This window comes from Lynx rufus, unplaced genomic scaffold (genome assembly GCF_022079265.1).
Source record: "Lynx rufus isolate CCGP_SWC_20201006 ecotype Redwood Valley unplaced genomic scaffold, mLynRuf1.p SCAF_26, whole genome shotgun sequence".
NCBI lineage: Eukaryota > Metazoa > Chordata > Mammalia > Carnivora > Felidae > Lynx > Lynx rufus.
In genome coordinates this window covers 15013756-15035302 of record NW_025814841.1, presented here as the reverse complement: position 1 = coordinate 15035302, position 21547 = coordinate 15013756, and the positions used below count along the sequence as shown (strand labels likewise).

At 39.7% G+C, this 21547-nt stretch overlaps 1 protein-coding gene across 1 annotated transcript in view; it reads left to right on the top strand.

Annotated features, from left to right (window-relative positions):
* Nucleotides 1–21547, top strand: part of NECAB1 (N-terminal EF-hand calcium binding protein 1) — a 191792-nt gene that overhangs the window by 144566 nt on the left and 25679 nt on the right. Inside the window, exons 6-9 of the mRNA XM_047088996.1 lie at nucleotides 1964–2100; nucleotides 12522–12643; nucleotides 15437–15513; nucleotides 19844–19897. Coding sequence (XP_046944952.1) covers nucleotides 1964–2100; nucleotides 12522–12643; nucleotides 15437–15513; nucleotides 19844–19897 — 390 coding nt within the window. The remainder of the gene's footprint in view (nucleotides 1–1963; nucleotides 2101–12521; nucleotides 12644–15436; nucleotides 15514–19843; nucleotides 19898–21547) is intronic.

The following is a 21547-nucleotide window of genomic DNA, read 5'->3' as shown; positions in this document are numbered from 1 at the left end:
AGGTGTGACCTTTGAGTCTAAGAAGCTAAAATCTGATTGCAATGATATGCGATTAGTTCTATCATTCTGACGTGACACATACTTAGCATTTAACTGAGGAAAGAACCAGGCTGATGGGACAATGCGTTGCTCAGTAAATGTATGCTTCACCTTACGGGCTGTCTCTGAATAGGTATAAAACTTCATAGTTTGGCTTTGGATTAGTCGTGGTGTATACTGAGATGCAAATGTAATTGGCATAATCTCTGACTACACCATTACGCTGTCTTGGCATTTTAATAAATTGTTTTTATTTTAAAAAAATGTTTTAAATAAATTCTATTTTAAAAATATGCTTTCTCAAAAGGGAAATGACTAGGGGGAAAGAATCAAGCACATGCCTTTTTTTCTATCACATTTTCTTCTCAAAAGAAAGTTTTTCTCAGTTTAAAAAAAAAACACATTGAGAAATAATTTTTTGAAGTTTTTATTGCTGCTAAGTAGCAATCTGTTTGATAAAACTAAATATGTGGTGTGTTTTTACCTTGAATTAACTCACAAAAACTCTTAGGTTATTATAAGCATGTAATGTTTTGGTTTATGGTTAGCTTCTTAGGTGGAGTTTAAAGGCATGAAAATTTTTACATTTCAAATCGGATCATTAGATAGGGTAGATAAGGGAATTTTCTGTGTTCACCTACAAGAATGCACTTAAAAAGAAACTGATAATTGAGGCATTTTATGATTTCAAAATAGGAATGAAATGAAGGTTTCTAGGGCAGTAGGTGGTTCTGCTATCAGAAGAAAATTTCCAAAGTAATTTCCATCAGGAAGCCACAATCCAGTATTTCCTAATTCCGAGTTGGTGGAAACATAGACCATTTTGAGATGGAATATATGCCTGAGTTATAGCCTGATTTGTAAATGAGAAAACTGAGACCCAGAGAGATTAACTACATCTTGGTTTTTCTGAGTTTCCAACCATGACATGAGATGTCCCAGCACCTCGTAACTTCCGGCATTATCTTGTCATGGTCACTCCTTTCAGTTTTGTATTTTCAACTGTGAAAAGTCATCTAGGGACAGAGCTAGATAAATCTGTTTCTTAGCTGAACTTGTATGTATCATTCCCACCCAATAATCTAGAAAATGAGGTTTCACTGGCTGGTCTCATGCCATGAAAGAGTGGCTTGGGCAGCTGGATTCCATGCCAACCTGATTTTCATTTCTTTCCTGGTTCTCCCTGAGACTGTAGAAGAGAACAGCAGGTAGCACCATGTACAGCCCACCTGTCTCCCAAAACTAAACTTGGCAAGTACGGCTATTCTGTAAGCAATGATCTCCGGGTAGACTTGGGGCTGTTTGAAGGAACAGTGCCTTTGTGGCATTTAGATACAATTGAGCTTCAGGTAGGTTCGTGAGGGAGGGACATAAGCAGATTTAGCAAACTGTTTAAATATTCCATGCCTAACATTTTCTGAGTTTGGGGATAACTACACATAATTTCCTTTGGCTTCAGTATAATACAGATCAGGCATAATAAATACATCAAGAGGGAACTAAGCCAGTTGCTGAAACGTGACTTCATTTAGTTGATAATGGAGAAAATACATGATGGTGTGGTTGTTACTTAAATGAAGCACAGAACAAGCTGAGTTAATCACATTCCAACCTTTTTTTTTCTCCAGAGAATATTCTTTTCCTTTTATACATATGCCTGTTCCATAATTCTGCTTGTTTTGTCCTTTTTCCTTATGTTGATGCATGTGCAGTGGAAGATGAGAGATATTCCTGTGGTCTCTGCAGCTCTTATATTCAACTGCTGGTGGGTGAATAGAGCTCTGCCCCAGCCTCCAGGGCTGAAATGTCTGCCTTTGTTTCTCCTCGAGGATTGATCTGAGATTGCTGGGTACATGGGGGAAAACGATTCTTGGATATTTTTTCCTTCCCATACTTGTAACTGCCTTTGTTTGGTCATCTTTAGGACTACCAAGAGGCCTCCAACTTGGAACAATTTGTAACTCGATTTTTATTGAAGGAGACCTTGAATCAGCTTCAGTCTCTCCAGAATTCTCTGGAATGTGCCATGGAAACTACTGAGGAGCAAACCCGTCAAGAAAGGCAAGTTAAATATTTTCATATGGTGTCTTGCTACTTACCGTGAAATACCAGTTGAGGGGCATTCATGCTTAAACTAATGAAAACTAAAAATGAAAATTAATCAATTTAAATGGAATGACAGGAACCACCGTTGGGTTCTTGCCTTATATTTTCCTCTACAAGAGGCCATTCTACTTTTACTGTCCATCGTTTATTCAACAAATTTAAATTGAGGATTTAATAGATGAAGAAGTCTTTAAAAGACGCTGCGGTAACATAAAGATACATTTTACAAAGTCCTGACTTTTCAGGAAGCTAAAATCTAATACGTAAATAAGACATGAACAGTAAAACCGTAATGCACGGTGCAAAGTGATACTTATCATACAGAAGGGGAAAAAACTTGCCAAGAATTTAGGAAAAGCAAAAGGTTAAATATGAAGAGAGAGTGAAAGACAATTGTGTGGAATTTCCTGATGGGATTTGGGCTCATCTTGCAAATGAGTATTATGTGAAAATGTGGAAGTGATAGAAAAGAGACCAAGAGGCCAAATGAACTGGATGTACCTGGGGACTTGGGAATAGAATCAGCCTTTTTATTTAAGGAAATAGAGAAAAATGGATGGTAGGAAAAGTTTTTAAAATTCAAGACCACCGAGTAATATCACGGAGAAGATAAGTAATGAGATTATAAAAGCTGTATAAATAAAGGTGCTAATGCTAAAGAGAAACCTGAATTAGAAATGTGTAAAGCAGGCATAAAAATTATTCCAACCAACAGTTGGTACTTTCTTGAGTTACCATTGTTTATACCTTGCAAGCTAGAGAAGGGCTTGGCAAAACTCATGCTTATGCAACATGTTTTTGCATGTGTTACTTCAAACCTAGATATGTGACCATCTAACTTTTTGCATTTTAAGTTAGGGAGAACCACACAGTAGCTTTTTTGAACAGGCTGCTAATAAAGTACTCAGTAGGGCCAATTTTTCTAAACAAATTAACGGATACATAATCATTAGGACATCTCAGAGAAACAGTGGAATTTTCAAACATGTGTTTACAATGTCAAAATGAGTGAGCACCACCAAATCCTAACAAAAAAGCTTCTAATCTCCAACCTAATGAGCTTGTGCAGCTGATGAACATGGGTGTGCACTCTTCAATGGATCTGTGGAGCATTTTCACATTATAAACTTCTTTCCACTGCATTGAGTGATTCCATCTCAAATGGCAGGTGTAACAGAGCTTTAGACAAGCAGCCAGCCAGTTCCGCAAGTTTGAGCAGAGGATAACGGAGTATCTTGAAACACAGTGATACTGATTTCAGGTTCCAAACGGGAAGTTAAGGTTGGATTCTTGGTTGTGTCTAGATTTTCTTGTCGCAAAATAGATTCTCCCTTTTTAGAGTCAATTATTAGCCCCATGGGAAGAGGCCTGCAAAAGTGCTCCCCTTCCCTTCTTCACCTGCATTTTGGGTTTTGTCTATGGTCATCTCCTGCAAACTTGAATTCTACATACACCGCTATATAGTGAATACATAATGAACAGCTGTTTTTTGTGTCAGGCCACAGGCTAGCCTTGACCCCCTGTGAAAGCTACCAACAGCTGCAGCTGTGTTGAATGAGAAAGAATGTGATAATGCAGAACTGAAAGACATTGGAGGACTCATGAATATTTTATTTATAGGTTTCTAGCTCAAACAGAGCCTGGAAGAATAAGAACTATAACAGGTCTGATGTAAATCTGGGTAGTGCTGTTGTACAGGATTTGATTAAGGTACCCAGGGATGCCCACATCCCACCCCAAATCCATGATACTCCACCTGGGGAGGTTTCATTAAAAATAAAGTAAAAAGCAAATAAAAAACTCGTTTCCACTATGAGTTTGTGCCCATAAATCCAACTTAGAATCTCTGGTGACCCTGATGGAAGAGTGCAAGTTGTGCTCATGTTTAAAAGTGCTGTGTCTCCCCTCCCTAGTTTCGTCTTTGAATCAGCTGGTCACCATAGACCAAAGCCAGGAGAACCCCAGGGGCCCTCATTGGTGGGGAAAAAAACAAGACAGGAAAGATGGCTCTCTTTTTCCTGTGATATCAAGTAAGAGACCAGTAAATAAGCCTCAGAGGAGACAAGACTTGAGCAGGATATTTAGGGTAGATTTAATGGCAGAGAATATTCTCCCTGGGGGGATGGGTCTTCTCACCCACCCCATAGTACCATCTCCTTTCTTCTGGCTGGCTCTTCCCCATTTGCTTGGTCATTGCTTGGACAGCACTGCTGTCTTTATTTCTCCTGCTCCACCACTGTGTATTTCCTCAGTACCCTCTACTTAGACGTACCTACAAACCCAGTCATTTACGTATCTCTCCCATGAGACTTGGAGTTTCTAAACGACAGGGGCTCTGCCTTGTTTCCCTCTACCTGGCACAACTACATGTTAAATATATGAAACTGAACGAATGAAAGGGAATCCCAAATAAAGGGAACCTTGTAGAATAGCAGTGGATGAGGACCTGGGACAGTGAACGTAACCTACCTGGCATGTAAACCAGGGAAGGTCTTAAATGTTTATTTTTGAGATGGAGACAGAGCGTGAGTGGGGGAGGAACAGAGAGAGAGGGAGACACAGAAGCCAAAGCAGGCTCCAGGCTCTGAGCTGTCAGCACAGAGCCCAGCGCGGGGCTTGAACCCATGAACCGTGAGATCATGACCTGAACTGAAGTTGGATGCTTAACCGACTGAGCCACCCAGGCACCCCTAGAAGGTCTTAAAAGCCAGATACTGCATTTAGATTTCATATGATCCGAAATTGGTGGTTGTAAATGAAAGAGAAATGTAATGGAAACATTTAATTTTTTAATGTTTTTCTTTATTTTTTGAGAGACCGAGAAAGAGCATGAGTAGGGGAGGGGCAGAGAGAGAGGGAGACACAGAATCTGAAGCAGGCTCCAGGCCCTGAGCTGTCAGCACAGAGTCCAGCACGGTGCTAGAACTCATGAAGCATGAGATCATGACCTGAGCTGACGTCGTATGTTTAACTGACTGAGCCACCCAGGCGTCCCAGGTTTTAGGGAATATTAGTCTCATAACAGTATATAGTAAAGATTTGGGAAGAGTTAGAGCTAGGTCAGAGAGGAGAGGTCAAATCAATGTACCCAAAACCTCATCAGTTTTTTGTAACATAAAGGAAGACCCCATGATGCCCTGCATAGTCAACAGCTGGAACCTGCAGAAAACATTAAAAAATCCCAGGGTTATAGTAATTTGCTTCCCCTTAAACATCAGTGTTACCTTGAGGCTTAATATTTGTGAAACCTAGGGATACAAAGCCTCTTTGGAATATAGCAAATTTTGAGAAGGCATCTAGTCTAGTTATCAACCCCAGGGAGGAATCACACAGTATCAGTCATCCTGCAGTAATGAGTTAGACATGCAATGTTGGGCAGAATGTCTGTGTCTATTCATGTGAAAATGGCAATTTCAGAGAGAAGGGATGCATACAGCTGGAATGCCACAGAGGTGAGATTTTCAGATGGTGTTCTACAACACTCTTTGTATCTGTCCTGGCATACTGGTAAATGGGAGCCACTTTAATTCCATGTCTTCTGAAAGTACCTAATAGCCAATGACAAGAATAATCATTATGTTACACTGAAGTTTTCCCTCTAGAGGCCCCTGTCCTCTTATATAAATCTCCATTCCTCACAAACCAGATTTCTGGGAACACAGTTTAATTATATGTGAATTTCTTTTTTATAATGGAATCTGAAAATTTACTCTATTTTCCAAAGTTCTCCTTTATCCAGAGAAATGACTGATTTCCTTCTAGGTTTGGAAGTTATTTTTCTCCTTTTGATGGTTGGCTATCATAGAAGTCAGGGAAGCTTATAGGTAATTATAAAAGTTCAGACAGTTCATATTCCCTCAGCCTGAACACAGAGAATAACTAATCTAGTCTCCTGTTCTTGTGACCACTGAAATTGATAGAAAGTTGACTATCCATAGGATGGTCTAGTTAAAGATTGGAGAGTAAACATGATTTCTTTTCCTTCCTCCCCAAACTTTTCAAAAAAGGCATTAACAGTGCCTGGACAAAAAGGAGTCATAAACCTACAAAGATAAGGATAGAGGAACCAACGAGATAGAAGCTTGGAATATGGAAAGAAAATGAATCTAGTGATGACTGATGTAGAAGCTCTGAGAAATATGAAATATAGACAATGTATGAAGCCAAAATGCAATGTAATGGGTACCACAAAACCTCAGAAAGGCTCAAGGATTGGCTTCACCATGTGCAGTGGGGATGAAGGCAGGGCTAATGTAGTGCTGAAAACTCCACCCAGTGCTGTGTGATGACTCCTCGAGGAAGCTTAGAGATGTTCGTTCTGGAGAAGGTGAACAGATGTACACCTAGCACAGCAGGGGTTAGTACATGATACTAAAAACTGAGGAGTTAAGTGAAAGTCTCCATACTGAACGGTGAGCTTTGAAACCCACTCAGAGCACTTACAGCGAGCTTATACACTAGTTGGGGATGCTTCCCTGGCTTTTCTCAGTCCAAGAGACAGACTTAAAGTACCAAGATATGGTGCCCATAATGAATAGGCCTAGCCAGGCCACTCTACAGTGGAGGCTGTGAGTTGGCAATTGCCCCCTCCCTCCCTCTCTCTCTCTCTCTCTCTCTCTCTCTCTGCCTCTCTCCCTCTCTTTGCCTCTCTCCCTCTCTCCCTCTCTCCCCATCCCTCCCTCCCTCCCTCCCTGCCTCTCTCTCCAATCATCCCTGTTTCTTCCCTCTGAAATAGGCAGGGACAACCAGGAGAACAAATCAAACACAAAAAAAGAAACTTAGAACGAACATATAATCCAGAGAACAGAAGAAGACTCCCCCCCCCAAAATCATCAATACCCTCAGAAAACAGAAAAAAATATTGCATTTATGAATTAAGGAAAGGATGCTACTTAAAAATAATAATATTCAAAGCACTCAAAGAGCTCTTGGAAATTATGATTGCAGAAATAAGAACCTGTGAGCAAGATTTGGAGATCAAAGTGTGATGACATTTTCAAAAAGAGATGAAAAATAAGAAAGAAAAATAATAAAGCTATAGGGTAGTCCAAGAGGTTCAAGATTTGAAAAGTAGTAATTTCAGATAGAGAAAAAAAGGAGAGAAATTATCCAAGAAATAATTCTCAGACAAGGACATGAGTTTCCAAGTTGATAGAACAGACTAAGAGCCCATTACAATGAATTGTAAAATCTGACACCAAGGAATGCCATTATGGTATTTCAGAATACCAGAGACAGAGAAGTGTCTAAAATCTCCCAGACCAAAAACTAGGTCAAACACAGAGGATGAATAAGACACTAGATTTTTTAAATAATGGCACTAAAAGCTAGAATGCAGTGAGGCAGCTTTTTCAAAATTTGAGGAGGAAATGACTTGCAACCTAAAATTCTTCACTCTGACTTCTGGGAAAGATGGCCGAGTAGAAGGATCCTAGGCTCACATAGTCTCATAGATACACCTAAGTAACACCCACATAAGTGTAAATAACCTAGAAAATGACCAGGAGACTGGCAGAACAGACTTCCCACAGATAAATGTAGAGAAGAGGCCACCTTGAAAGTGGTAGGAAGGGTGGAGATACAGTCAGGAGCCAAATAGACCCACTCGACTGTCTGTGGTAGGGAGGGACGCTGTAAGCATGGAAAAGGGAGATGAGCGAACTCTGGACCAAGCACCCCAGACACAAGGGACCCACACAGGGAAGACGAACCCCTATAACATTTGGATTTGAAAAACAGAGTGGCTCAACTTCGTTAGTTCTTTGAATTAGTGGGGCTTAACACCTAGAATTTAAAAAAAAAAAAAAAAAAAGATCTGGAAGGCCATAGGAAACTGAGTTTCCGCCCTCAAAGAAACTGAGTTCCCGCCCTCCTGCTGAGATACAGCATAGAAGCAGCAGGGAAAGAGATTTATTTACTAATCTCAAAATGTGTGCTGGAGGAGGAGGGATCTTTGGGAGATTTCTCCAGGAACAAAGGAGTTGGCAAGCATCATTTCCCTCCCATGCACCTCAGAGTAGATATATGGACTCCTTCGGGAATGAGCATAAACACTCTTCATCTAGTTTGTCAAGAGCATACCCAACACCCATGTTCTTCTGCAGGCCCGTCTGCTGTAATCCAACTTGGCAGGAGTCCAAAATGGTGCTACAGGTGTGGCATTAGGCAAGAATCCAATACAGTGGCCAATGCAAATCCAAAGTTACTTCTGCCCTGGGGAGGGGGAAAGGTAACCACACATACCAGCTCCACTGGGGCCCCAGACGTGGACTGGGGCAGACATCTAGTCTGACTGCAGGCCCTGCCCACCAACAGAAACCACTCAGTAGACAATATAGGGGGAGTGCCTTGCAGATCAGTGCGACCACAGTTCAGGTAAATGCCTGCTTTGACCAAACTCAATGCCAAAGTGGCACCAGACTTTCCCATTAACAAAACAAGGACGAAACCCTGGCACAACAGACAGAGAGAGAGACACTGCAGCTGACTATACTGAAGGCAAACACAGCTTGGCCAAAACATTAGGATGCATGTAACACACATAGGAGACACCCCTGAAATGCCAGCTTCTGGTAAACGGGGGGCATTGCACTGCATGGGACTACAGGACCTCTTCTTCATAAGGCCACTACTTTCAGGAGAAGGAGACATAGCTGACTTTCCTAATATATAGAAACAGACACAGAAAGTTGGGCAAGATGAGGAGACAGGGAATATGTCCCACGTGAAGGAACAGGATGAACTCAGAGCAAAAGAGCAAAGTGAAATGGAGATAAGTAATATACCTGATGGAGAATTTAAATTAATGGTCATAAACATACTCATCTGACTCAAGAAAAGACCGGAGTATTTCAGTAAGACCCTCTACAAAGACATAGAATATGAAAAAAAAAAAAAACAGAGGTGAAGATCTCAATAATAGAAATTAAAACTACAGTAGAGGGAATCACTAGTGGACTAGAGGAAGCAGAAGAATGGATCAGTAACCTGGAAGACACAGTGATATAAAGCAATCAAGCTCAAGAAAGAGAAAATAATAGTAAAAAGTAAGAATAGATTAGGGGCATTCAGTGACACCATTAAGTGCAATAGCATTCACATTATAGGGATCCCAGAAGGAGAAGAGAGAGAAACAGGGGCAGAAAATTTATGTGAAGAAATAATGGCTGAAAACTTCCTGAATCTGAGGAAGGAAACAGACATCCAGATCGAGGAGGCAGAGAGAGCCTCCAATAAAATCAACCCAAGCAGGTCCACACCAAGACACATAATAATTAAAATCAGCAGAAACACTGCAGGTCAGAGGGAGTAGCTTGATCTATTATTCAAAGTGCTGAAATGAAAAAAAAAAAAGCCATAACTAAGAATACTCTTTCAGAATACTGATTACCACCAATAAAATCGAATCAGTATTCAAAAACTCCCCATAAACAAAAGTCCAAGACCAGATGACCTCACAGGTGAATTCTACCAAATATTTAAAGAAGAGTTAATACCCATTCTTCTCAAACTATTCCAAAAAAAAAAAAATAGAAGAGAAAGGAAAACTTCCAAATTCATTCTGTGAAGCCAGCATTACCCTGATACCCAAACTGGGTAAAGACACTACAATAGAGAACTGCAGGCCAATGTCTGTGAAGAACATGGATGCAAAACCCTAACAAAATATTAGCAAACCAAATCCAACAATAAATTTAAAAAAATCATTCACCACAGCTAAGTGGGATTTCAATATTTGCAAATCAATAAACATGATATATCACATGAACAAGAGGAAGGATTAAAAGCTATATGTTCATTTCAATAGATGCAGAAAAAGCATTTGACAAAGTACCACATCCATTCATGATAAAGACCCTCAATAAAGTAAGTTTAGAGGGAACATACCTCAACATAATAAAGGCCATGTGTAAAAACCCACAGCTAACATCATACTCATTGGTAAAAAACTGAGAGCTTTTCCCCTAAGGTCAGGAATGAGACAAAGATGTCCACTGTCACCACTGTCATTCAATATAGTACTAGAAATCCTAGCTGCAGAAATCAACAAGAAAAGGAAAGAAAAGGCATCCAAATTGGTAAGGAAGAAGTAAAACTTTCACTATTTGCAGATGACATATTATATATAGAAAACCCTGAGGACTCCATCAAAAAACTACTAGAACTGATAAATGAATTCAATAAAATTACAAGAGACAAAGTCAATACACAGAAATTCACTGAATTTCTGTACACTCATAAGTAGCAGAAAGAGAAATTAAGAAAACAATCCCGTTTGCATTTGTACCAAAAATAATTTAAAAACCAAAGAATAAACTTAACCAAGGAGATGAAAGAACTGTACTCTGAAAACTATAAAACATTGATGAAAGAATTGAAGATGACACAAATAAATGGAAAGACATTCCATGCTCGTGGATTGGGAGAAGAAATATTTTTTAAATGCTCATACAACCCAAAGCAATCTACAGATTTAATGCAGTCCTTATCAAAATACCAACAGTATTTTTCACAAAACTGCAACAAACAATCCTAAAATTTCTATGGGACCACAAAAGACCCTGAATAGCCAAAACAATCTTGAAGGAGAAGAACAAAACTGGAGGTATCCAGATTTCAAGATAAAATCCAAAGCTGTAGCCATCAAAACAGCATGGTGCTGGCACAGAATTAGACACATGGATCAGTGGAACAGAATAGAAAGCCCAGAAATAAACTCATGATTATATGGTCAATTAATTGATATCAAAGGATACACACACACACACACACACACACACACACACACACACGCACACAGTGGAATATTACTTGGCCACATAGAAGAATGAAATCTTGCTTTTTGCAACAACATGGATGGATCTGGAGAGTATAAAGCTAAGTGAAATAATTCAGTCAGAGAAAGACAAACACCATACGATTTCACTCATATGTAGAATTTAAGAAACAAAACAAAGGAAAAAAAGAGACAAACCAGTTACAGACTCTTAACTATACAGAACACACTGATGGTTCTGAGAGAGGAGTTGAGTGGGGGGATGGGTGAAATAGGTGAAGGGGATTCAGAGTACATCTATGATGATGAACTCTGAGTAGTGTATAGAATTGTTGAATCACTATATTGTACTCCTGAAACTAATATAGCACTGTGCATTAATGATACTGGAATTTTAAAAAATAAAAAAAAGTTATTTGCCCCATAAAACCACCAATGAAGTAGGAGAATAAAATAAAAGTATCTTTTTAATATGCAGTGTCTCACAAATTTTGCCTCGCATGGTGCACCCTTTCCTGTGAAGCCATTAGATGTTCTCTTCCACCAAACCAAAGAGTAAATGAAATCCAAATTTAAAAGGGGGTTGGGGGGGAATCAGCACCAGAGAGAGGCTAAAGAAATTTTCCCTTACTGATAACAAAGGAAGATTTTTGGATGAATAAATTAATATTAGATTTTGCTGCATATAACAGGAAAAAAAGGAGGCTTAAACACATAAGGACTTATTATCTGTTATGAAAGAGCGTGATGGCAGCAGCCTAATCAAGTATGACAGCTCTACAGATTTATCATAGACCTCCTGCCTTTTTCACATAGTAAGTACATCCTCGGGTTTGCCTCATGGCCCAATATGGTTGCTGGAATTCAGCTATCATGTTTGTATTCCAACCAGGAGAGAAGAATAGGGAACCAAATGCTTGCCTCCCGAATCGAATCCATCCTTTTAAGCAGTCTTCCTTTAAATTCTTTATAATATTTCCTTGCATATATCATTGTCCTGAGCTTTTCCTTTTAGGAAGCTAATAGATACATTTAAAAACTAAAGAATAAAGAGATAGCACTTTAAGCATATTATATATAGGTATGAGGATAAACATCCAAACGAACACTTGTTGTAAGCATTCCTTCTGTGAATGGGGAGTGGTGTGGAGGTGAGTAGGAACTCCTGTTTGTTAAAATGAGTTTTATAGAATTATTTGACTTTTTAAAATATATGGATACATAGCCTTGATTTAAAAAATTTAAAACTGAAAGAAGAAACAGACTCCATAGGTGTTCACAAACTAAATACACCAGCACACACAGAAATAGTTTTTCCACTGATGGTTTGGCCCAGAAAAGAAAGAAGTTTTTCTTAAATCACAAATTACGATATGATTTTTACTCAGACTTTTAAAGCATAAAGCCAGCTCCGAGTCTCTCCTGTAGGTTCACGTGTATAAAACCAAATCCTCTGGGTCTCTAGAGCGTGTTGGCAAGCAGTAATTCTCCTAACTTCTCATGTCGCTACACCAGAAAATCTTTGTGAATGATGGCTGAAGATCTGTTTCTCGGGGCCAGAGCCTGACGCTGAGGTTAAATGTGGTCTCTGTTGTTCCAGGCAAGGGCCGACCAAGCCAGAAGTCCTGTTGATCCAGTGGCCTGGAAAGCGATCAAGTCGCCGAGTCCAGAGGCACAACAGCTTCTCCCCCAAAAGCCCCCAGTTCAGTGCCTGTGGTCCAGGTAATGTAGCTTTGCCATTTTTCTTCTTCCAAACTGACTGTTTTGATTTTCACACTGATTTATTTTTTTTACGCAAGTAAAACGGCAATAGTAATGAAATGCTTTCAGAAAAGTTTGTCCCAACCACAGTGGCAAAGAGCCTGTGGTATTAAGAACGAGGTGATGATCCACACCATTGTTTCCATGAGAATCCCACAACCGCACCTCGCAGTGCACAGAGGGTGATGGGACCTTGAGACCTGTAGAAATTCCTATCGGTTTCAAGGAAGGAAGCGCCCTTTACCCTAATTTGCTCCAGATCCCCTAAAGCCTGCCTACACATACGCAAAGTCTGTTTCAGGAAGTGGGTAATATAACCTTTATTGGGCTGAAACCTTAGCTTTTAAAAAATGTTTTAATATTTATTTCTTTTTGAGAGACAGGGAGCGTGCAAGGGGGGCGGGGGCAGAGAGAGGGGGACAGAGAATCTAAAGCAGGCTTTGCACTGACAGCAGCGAGTCCTGTGTGGGGCTCGAACTTACGAACTGCGACATCATGCCCTGAGCCGAAGTCGAGCGCTCAACTGACTGAGCCACCCAGACCCAAACCTGGACTAAAACCTTATTAATAATTTTTAGGTCATTATATTTTAATAATGTCATTTGTAATTACTTTGAAATTCATTTGAAATATACAAATCCATGTTACAAAATGTCACAGTAATTTCTAGAAGCTATGTATGTATATATGTATATGTATGTATATATATAAACCACTTGAACATACCATTTTAACACAATTAACCCTTATCTAATATTTCAGAAAATCAAAGTACTAACTCTAGCCTATATTTACACGTACTGTACTTGGAAGGTTTCAAAGTGCTTTCTTGATCATTATCTTATATTCTACTGCCTTATGAGATAGATGTCAGTATATTTATTTCCCCAGAAGTACAGCAATTTGTCCAAGGTCATATGATTCATTAGACCATTTTTACTTGGAAACAACCTCAAAATCTTAGTGTTTACAATTGCAAATATTTGTCTTTTTTGTTCATGGGTATGTAGTTGATTGTGATTTGGGTGATGTGTGCTCTCCAGCCTCTAGGTTGGGCTCAGCTCTGCTTCTCACGTAGCCTCCTGGGATCAGTGACTACTTGAAGCAAACTCTTCTGCTGGGTGTCAGAAGCATAAATCACACAGCTCAGTTAAAACCACTGTGTGCATCTTACCTGCTAGCTCTCCATTGACCAAATGAGTCACATGCCAAAGCCAGTAATAGTGGGAAGGGACATGTACTCCATCCATTGTGGTAGGAGGTCCTGCAAAGTTGAGGGGCAGAGGTCGTATATGTAGAATTCTATAGCAGGAAGATAGTGAAAACTTAGGAACAATGATATAGTCTACCGTGTGTTGACGAGGAAATGACAGGTCTAGGCTCCTGAGTCAAAATATAGATTGTCCTTTATGCTTTAACCATTTTGAAAACACAGCAAAACCCAAAATATCCTTCCAAGAAATTTTGACGTGACAGCCACCTTAAATTCTTTTAGGAACAATCCGGAATGGAAATGTGTTAATTAATTCCTAAATTAAAAATAAACATAGATTTTGTTTATACAGTTACAGTGTTTTCTATTATAAAGCACCCTTATTCTGATTTTTTGTAGCTGCTTCTGTGTGACTGTGCTACTAGTTTTGCATCATAATTTATGCGATAAGCTTTGAGAGTTTTGCCCAAGAACGCAGAAAGAGAAGTGAATTCTAATGTAAAGTACTACCTCTTTATAATTTTGGTCTTATCTTTCTAACATTCAAAGCTAAAAGAAGGCTTTATGGTTTGAATTCAATTACATTCTCCCATCAAGAAGTATTCAATACTATTATTTCAGCAAATGCCTACGAAATAATTTTGCACAAGCTGCCATAAGGATACAGAAGGATGCCGGGATGTTTGTGCAGGGGCTCAGACCACAACTCTTCCCTCTGCACCTTTGAATAATCTCCAGGTCATGAGTTCAAGCCCCACATTGGGTGTAGAGCTTGAAAAACAATAATAAAAGCTACTTATTTTAGAAAATGTAATTACAGCAATAATAACAGCAGAACTTACATAATGCTTGCCCCGGTGCTGGACTATAGATGTGTGTTTGTGTATATGTTCACACAGACATACGTATACTACATATATATGCATATGCATATGTTTGTATATATGCATATATATTCTAATTTATTCCTCACAATGACGATGTGGCCAGTGGTGATATTATTGCCATTTTAAAAATAAGGAAGCTGAGGCCAGAGGAGCCAAGTAATTTGACCATGATCTTCAGGTTCCAGAGTCTGCTCTCTTAACTGCTATGCCATGACCATATTGTCCATGTTTACTCGGGTCAGTCCCTAGGAAAGGAGACACCAGCTACCTTACTGTGGTCAAGCCTATTATTTCCCTGGCTTCTTCCACTGTTTTGGAAGTAAGTTTAGAATTATTGATTAAAGCTTTCCTTTTTTCAGAAGAAAACTCAGCCATCTCGTGGGGTGGTAAAAGTGTCTCAGCAGGATCTGTTCTTTGACTATCAAAGACCAGTACAGGCGGCAACATAAAAACCACAGACTTGTAAGAGTGAACCCACTGGGATGCATGGATCTATGGAAATCAATAACTTAGAAAGCACTCAAGTGAATATATTTCTTAAAAGGGTGCTGACTAGTCAGTGACACTGTGTGCTTCCTTCCGGGTAAAAGGAAAATTCTGAGATGCCAGAGCATTCCTGCTCTGTTTAATTGCCCTCATGATTTTCCCCTCAAGGCTTATTAGAAGAAGACAACCAGTGGATGACCCAGATCAATAGACTCCAGAAATTAATTGATCGACTGGAAAAGAAGGTGGGTGCTTCCTTTTCTTTCTTCTCCCTCTCACTTGTCAGTGACCCGTTTTCCTCATTGTATTAATATATCCATGGCTGCCCCATGGATAGAATAATAGCCTGGAGCGCTGTGATGCTACAAATGACTACTTGGTAGTTATCTGGGCCTTTCTTTTTTTTTTTTTTTTTTTTTTAATTTTTTTTTTTCAACGTTTATTTATTTTTGGGACAGAGAGAGACAGAGCATGAACGGGGGAGGGGCAGAGAGAGAGGGAGACACAGAATCGGAAACAGGCTCCAGGCTCTGAGCCATCAGCCCAGAGCCTGACGCGGGGCTCGAACTCACGGACCGCGAGATCGTGACCTGGCTGAAGTCGGACGCTTAACCAACTGCGCCACCCAGGCGCCCCTGGGCCTTTCTTTTTTTTAGTGTTTATTTATTCTTGAGAGAGAGAGAGCGCGCGCGCGCGCGAGTGGGGGAGGGTCAGAGAGAGAGGGAGACACAGAATCCGAAGCAGGCTCCAGGCTCCAGGCTCCAGGCTCCGAGCTGTCAGCACAGAGCCCGACGCGGGGCTCAAACTCACAAACTGTAAGATCATGGCCTGAGCCAAAGTCGGACACTTAACCGACTGAGCCATCCAGGCACCTCTGAGCCTTTCTGTTAAAGCAAATAGAGAAGCTCACGTTAATTCTTAGGCCGCCCATGCCTACGCCTAGTTATATGTGCAATATGTGGAGTTGCAAGTTAAATAAATGTACTGCATTGCCTGACTCTTGAGTTATCACTGCCGTAGGTAGCAGGGTGCTTGAACAATGCATGTGGCAGCTCTTAGGGACGACCTGGCTGATGTCTTGGGAATGTTTCAAAGTGACTCAGGGAAATGGTTGCATGATATACTAAAAGATGAAATTACACTCTCAACCTCTAGAAAGTAGCTTCTTAACTGATGAGGGGGAGAACATCTTGATTAACAGTCCCAGAGCACTATATTGAAGGGAGAAGAGAGAATTCCCTGAAAGTAAAATGTATTGTCACTAAAATTGGAATAAATGCTTGTCTGATAACAAACTAGTGAACAAACAAACCTGTGCTATGGAGCAGTAAAATTTTAGTAAAAAGAGAGCAGCTAGAGAGGATATTCAGGTAAGGGTGATAGCATGAGTAAAGCTTAAATAGACCAGCTTAGTCTTTCATTTGGGGAAATGATAACAAATAAGATTGTGTGGATGGATGGGACCATATTATGGATGGCATTAAATAATAGAGAAAGGGATTTGGGCTTGGCCTTGGAGACAACAGGAAGCATTTATTGTTTTTCAACAGGGAAGTGATATGACCAAAGAGATCTTTTAGATAGAAAATTGGACAGCAAGCATACAAACTGGATTTAAACAGATTTAAACAGGGGCGTTCAAAGTCAGAGCCACCGAAGCCATCTCAAGCAGTGACATTAAAGAGCAGGTTCTAGATCTGAGCCTGCTGGGGTTAGGTATGGAAAGAGACGGACCTGTATTGTATGACTGAAAAGAAAATGGCAGAGTGAAAGACTTAAAGTGAAATTAACAGGACCTCTGAGTGGGTATGATGGGTAAAGGACAGGAGTATCTCAAAGAGGAGTCTGAGGATTTGAGCCTGAGTGTCTCGCTCAATTGTACCACTAACAGAAATGGAGAGACAAGTGAGAGATCGTGAGGTGAGGTGAGGTGAGGTGAACCGGCTTATTAGATTGTTAATTTCAAGACCCAATAGGACACTTAGGCAGGAATGTCCAGGTAGATGTTAGTAGGTAACAAGTCAGGCCAATGGTTTAAGATCTTAAGAACTGTCTCCACAAAGATGAAACTTCCAAGTCCTGAGGTTGAGTAAGACCTCTGAAAATGAGGTTCTGTACAAGTAATCAAGTCCAGGAGAAGCGACTTTGGAGAATGCCAGCCCCTCTGGCACCATGTCACCGTTTGTCACGTTTACATTGGCCATTTACTGGGCAAAAAACCTAAACTTACAGTTGGCAGCAGTTCATCGTTCCTCCTTCCTAATTTTATTAATTGATATGTGAGCCGAGACTAAAAATATTCACGAGAAAAATGGCGGCTATGAAAATTAGTTTTCCAATCATGGAAGGGCTGGAAATCCATGACCTCTATTTGGAAAACAGACCTTGTTAAAACACAAAGAGTCTATTGTTACACAAATTTAGATTCATTTAAAGAACACAAATACCTCCTTTTCAAATGGCTTTGAGGTGCTTGGCAAACCTGTCTTTACTTGGTGTCTTAACTTTATATAGCTATTTTTAAAGGAATAGCTTAAACTTAGGTCATGCCTTTTTTTCCAACTTTAAATCAAAGTATTACCACATCTCTTTCTTCCCTAGACTTTTTCTTCCTCCCTTTCCATGAAAGGGTTTCATTTTGAGGACACTGTCTGAGAGATTTGCTGAAAGTATGATGTGATGGTCTTCAGCACTGGGTTCCAGCGGTGTGGGGCTCAGCAGGATCTGTCTTAATGAATGGAGAGGCAGTGCAAGTTCCGTTTGCTTCTACAACTTATTCTGTACTGCGAATTAGGCTTTTAGAGGAACAACTACCCGATTGCCAAACAGTAGCTAAGGGCATGTCATTTCACAGCTGACTCTCTCGTCTCCTGCAGTTTTGGGCACTAGGTTTGATCTCCCCATTAAGAGGAAGTGTACCTGCAGTGGAACATGTGTTCTCTTTTCTCTCCACTTAGTGTGATAGATCCTTCCTGCACTGGAAACCAGGCCCAATACCATTCACGTGAGGGGGAAAAATAATACTTGCAATCGCTAAAAATCCCTTCAGGCGTTCTATCTTTCCATTTCAGCCTCTATGAGGATTTGTGGGGATATATTGAGATTATGTTTGCTATTTTGCTCCCACTCTGCAGAAACATCTTTATGTTAAATAACGGCAACAGAACCTGTTTGATCTTCATGAAGCCCTAAGTGTATCATCAGATCACAGGGCATCCTCTTTGAAGGGGTACAACTAAGGATGTTGCATTCATACGACTTCATTTAAGCTGTTGTTATCTTAGATCAAAGAAAGTAGACGTGAAAAGTGTACCTGAGTTGGTGTTAGGGAAAAGGTGGGCAAGGAGACCATTGTTCCAGTTTCTGTCTTTAAGATTCACTTCACATCCATATGCATTGCGTCACTTCGCCTTCACAGAAAAGCTGTGATTTAAATGGGGCATTCATTAGGCCATTCATTTATTCAATGAATGCTTGTTAAGCATCTACTTTATGCCAGGTATTATTCTGGCAGTGGAAATGCAGCAGGGATCCAAACAGGTAAGGTCCTTCATCCAACACAGACAGATCAAAATCAGTAAACAAATAAATGAAACAAGATAATTTCAGAGAGGGAAAAGTACTCTGAGGACAAACTAAGGCAATATGGTGGAGATGAGGGGTTGGATACTTAAGTGGGTGATCCGGGAAGGTCGCTCTAAGGCAGTGACATTTGAGTTGAGGTATGAGAAAGGAAAAGGAGGCAGCTAGATGGTGCCCTAGGGATAGAGAATTTAAGGCAGAGGAAACACTAAAAGTGAACCCTAGATAAGTCAAGTGACTTGTTTAAGGTTTTACTGCAAGAGAATAGCATAGCTAAAGCAACATAGCCCTGTTTTTAACAGGCTTATGTTATTTCAGACCGTCTGGATTTATACCGATTTCAAGGGATTTCTTTATCTATCTGAAGGAATTATTGTGCATAATCCTCACCACCAATGCGAGGTGATATATTCTTAGAATGAAGTCCTCCGAGATTACATGCTTGGTTTCACTGGAGACATTAGCATCATCCACTGATCACGGTAGAAAATTCTAGGATCTTTTTAGTAGCCCTTCATTTTTAGAAAATATCAATAGTGTTTTCATTTGCTTTTGAGTTCATGCTTTAGTAAAGTAAAATTATCACTAGAGTGTAAATGTATTGTAGCCGTTACGCTAATGTCCATCATGATCTCCCAGGAAAAGTGGTGATCAGTACTAACAGCAAAAGAAATCAGCCTACTCATTTTTTTTTTTTTTACTGTTCTACCCTTTCCCAGTTTTCATGAATCTCCTTTCTCTTTTGTTCTCTTTTAATATCAGTAAGCTTAAAGTAATAACAAATTGAACACACTGAAATGGCTCTTTACCATTAATAAATGGGTAAAAGAGTCTTTATTGGAAAAACTTCATTTTTAAAATCAGAATGATTCCATATCCTTTCAGATAATGAGCTGCTTTTGGCACAATATCAGCCACAAAAGAGTTACCATTCAAGTATATGATGTTTCCTCTAATTTCTGGTCCCTGCCTTCCCCATTTCTTTCTTTAAAGGATCTCAAACTTGAACCACGGGAAGAAGAAGTTATTGAAGGGAATACTAAATCTGTAAGTACTTTTTTTCTTTCTAGGTCAAAGTGTTAGAAATATGTACTTGGCAAATATTTGAAGGAAAAAAATTCTTCAAAATTAGCTACTATCTCAGTGAAATTTTGAAAAAGGAATACATAGGCATGTTTTATTTTGCACGGCTCTGTAGTAGTTTCTAAATTGTGATTTGTGAAAACCTAACAATGCCTACTTTGCAGGGGTTTTATGTAAGTATGTAGCATGTTATGTGTGTAAAATGAGAATTTTATGCACATATCAGTCAATGAGTTATTGAATAATTTAATGAATATGACCAGCAGAGAAGGGCAACATCCAAATTATGTCATAAACATTTTATAACCCCTGTAAGCCTGAGTGCCACGCCTGAGCTGAAACTTGATGCTATTTAGTATTATGTTACCCAGGGCCAGGCACACTGCAAGTGCTCAGAAATCATTTTTCAAAAACAAAGTTGACACTTAGAGAAAAAAGGAACATTTACATCCATAGGGAAAAGATGTCCATCCACAGGGGTGGCAATTTATGGAGATCGAAAGAAAACGGATAAAGTGATGTTAACAGGCACTGAGACCCAACAAAAAGAAATTTGTGATTGTGTAATTAAAAAGCAACACATATGTATGATTTGTTATTTTACTTTATTTTGAGGCACATATTTATAGCACATTCTGTTTGGAAAAAGTGGATCATTACATTTTCGTTTAGTGAAAATTTAAATTTTAAAATCTGGGCAACCCACAGAAAATCACTTTTTTCTTAATAACTATATTGTATACTATACAGGTCGTATAGGATCAATTGCATTTACATGTGAAAAAGGTAGGAAATACCCTTCATCTCTGTACCAGGCACTTATTCCACAGGCACTGCCTATGTGATAAAAGGTGAGGTTCACCTGTCCATCGGCTCCTACCCATCTGTCCAAACTCACAGCACAAAGGGAGTCTTCAAAGGGGGAGCTTTGGAGGGTTCTCAGAGGAGCTTAATAACGAGTATTATGATTAGAATCCTATAGATATGGACACTTTCCCCAAAGATAACCCATAGTTCGCTACATGTTCCGTGCTTCTATTCCTCCAAAGACAGGGGTGTGGTCTGTGTTAATTCCTCAGGCACCCAGAATTCTAAAGGGGTACATTTTGGTGGGAAGCTGAGAAAGAGAAGGCCGCCGAGCGCGCATACTGGGAATGCTATTGCTAGAAGTCCCTTAGGGACAGGATTGTGACCTTGCAATCTTTGTATCTCTATCGTCAATTAGATTCGCATGTAGAGAACACTACACTCTAGTCCAGAAAACCGAACATAACATTTCTAATGTTGAGAGAGACCATTGTCTATTCTTATATAATTTCCTGATGTGACACTATTCTCTCGCGCTAGCTATGTGGGAGAGAAATCGTCTAAGGATTGTTTATTAAAGGTGACAGACTGTTCCATTCTCGGGTCCCTGACAGAAGAGAGGCCAACGTCAATTTTGAGAGATTCGTCAACCCACACAGCATTACTAATTCAATAGTACATAAAAGTACTTACAAGAACAAAACAGGACTGGGCAAGTTGGTTCAGCAGTCAATATTGTTTAAAAGCAGGAAAGGATATTCCTTAACTATTTTCAACCACCTGTAAAAGTGAGTAGCTGTGCTCTTT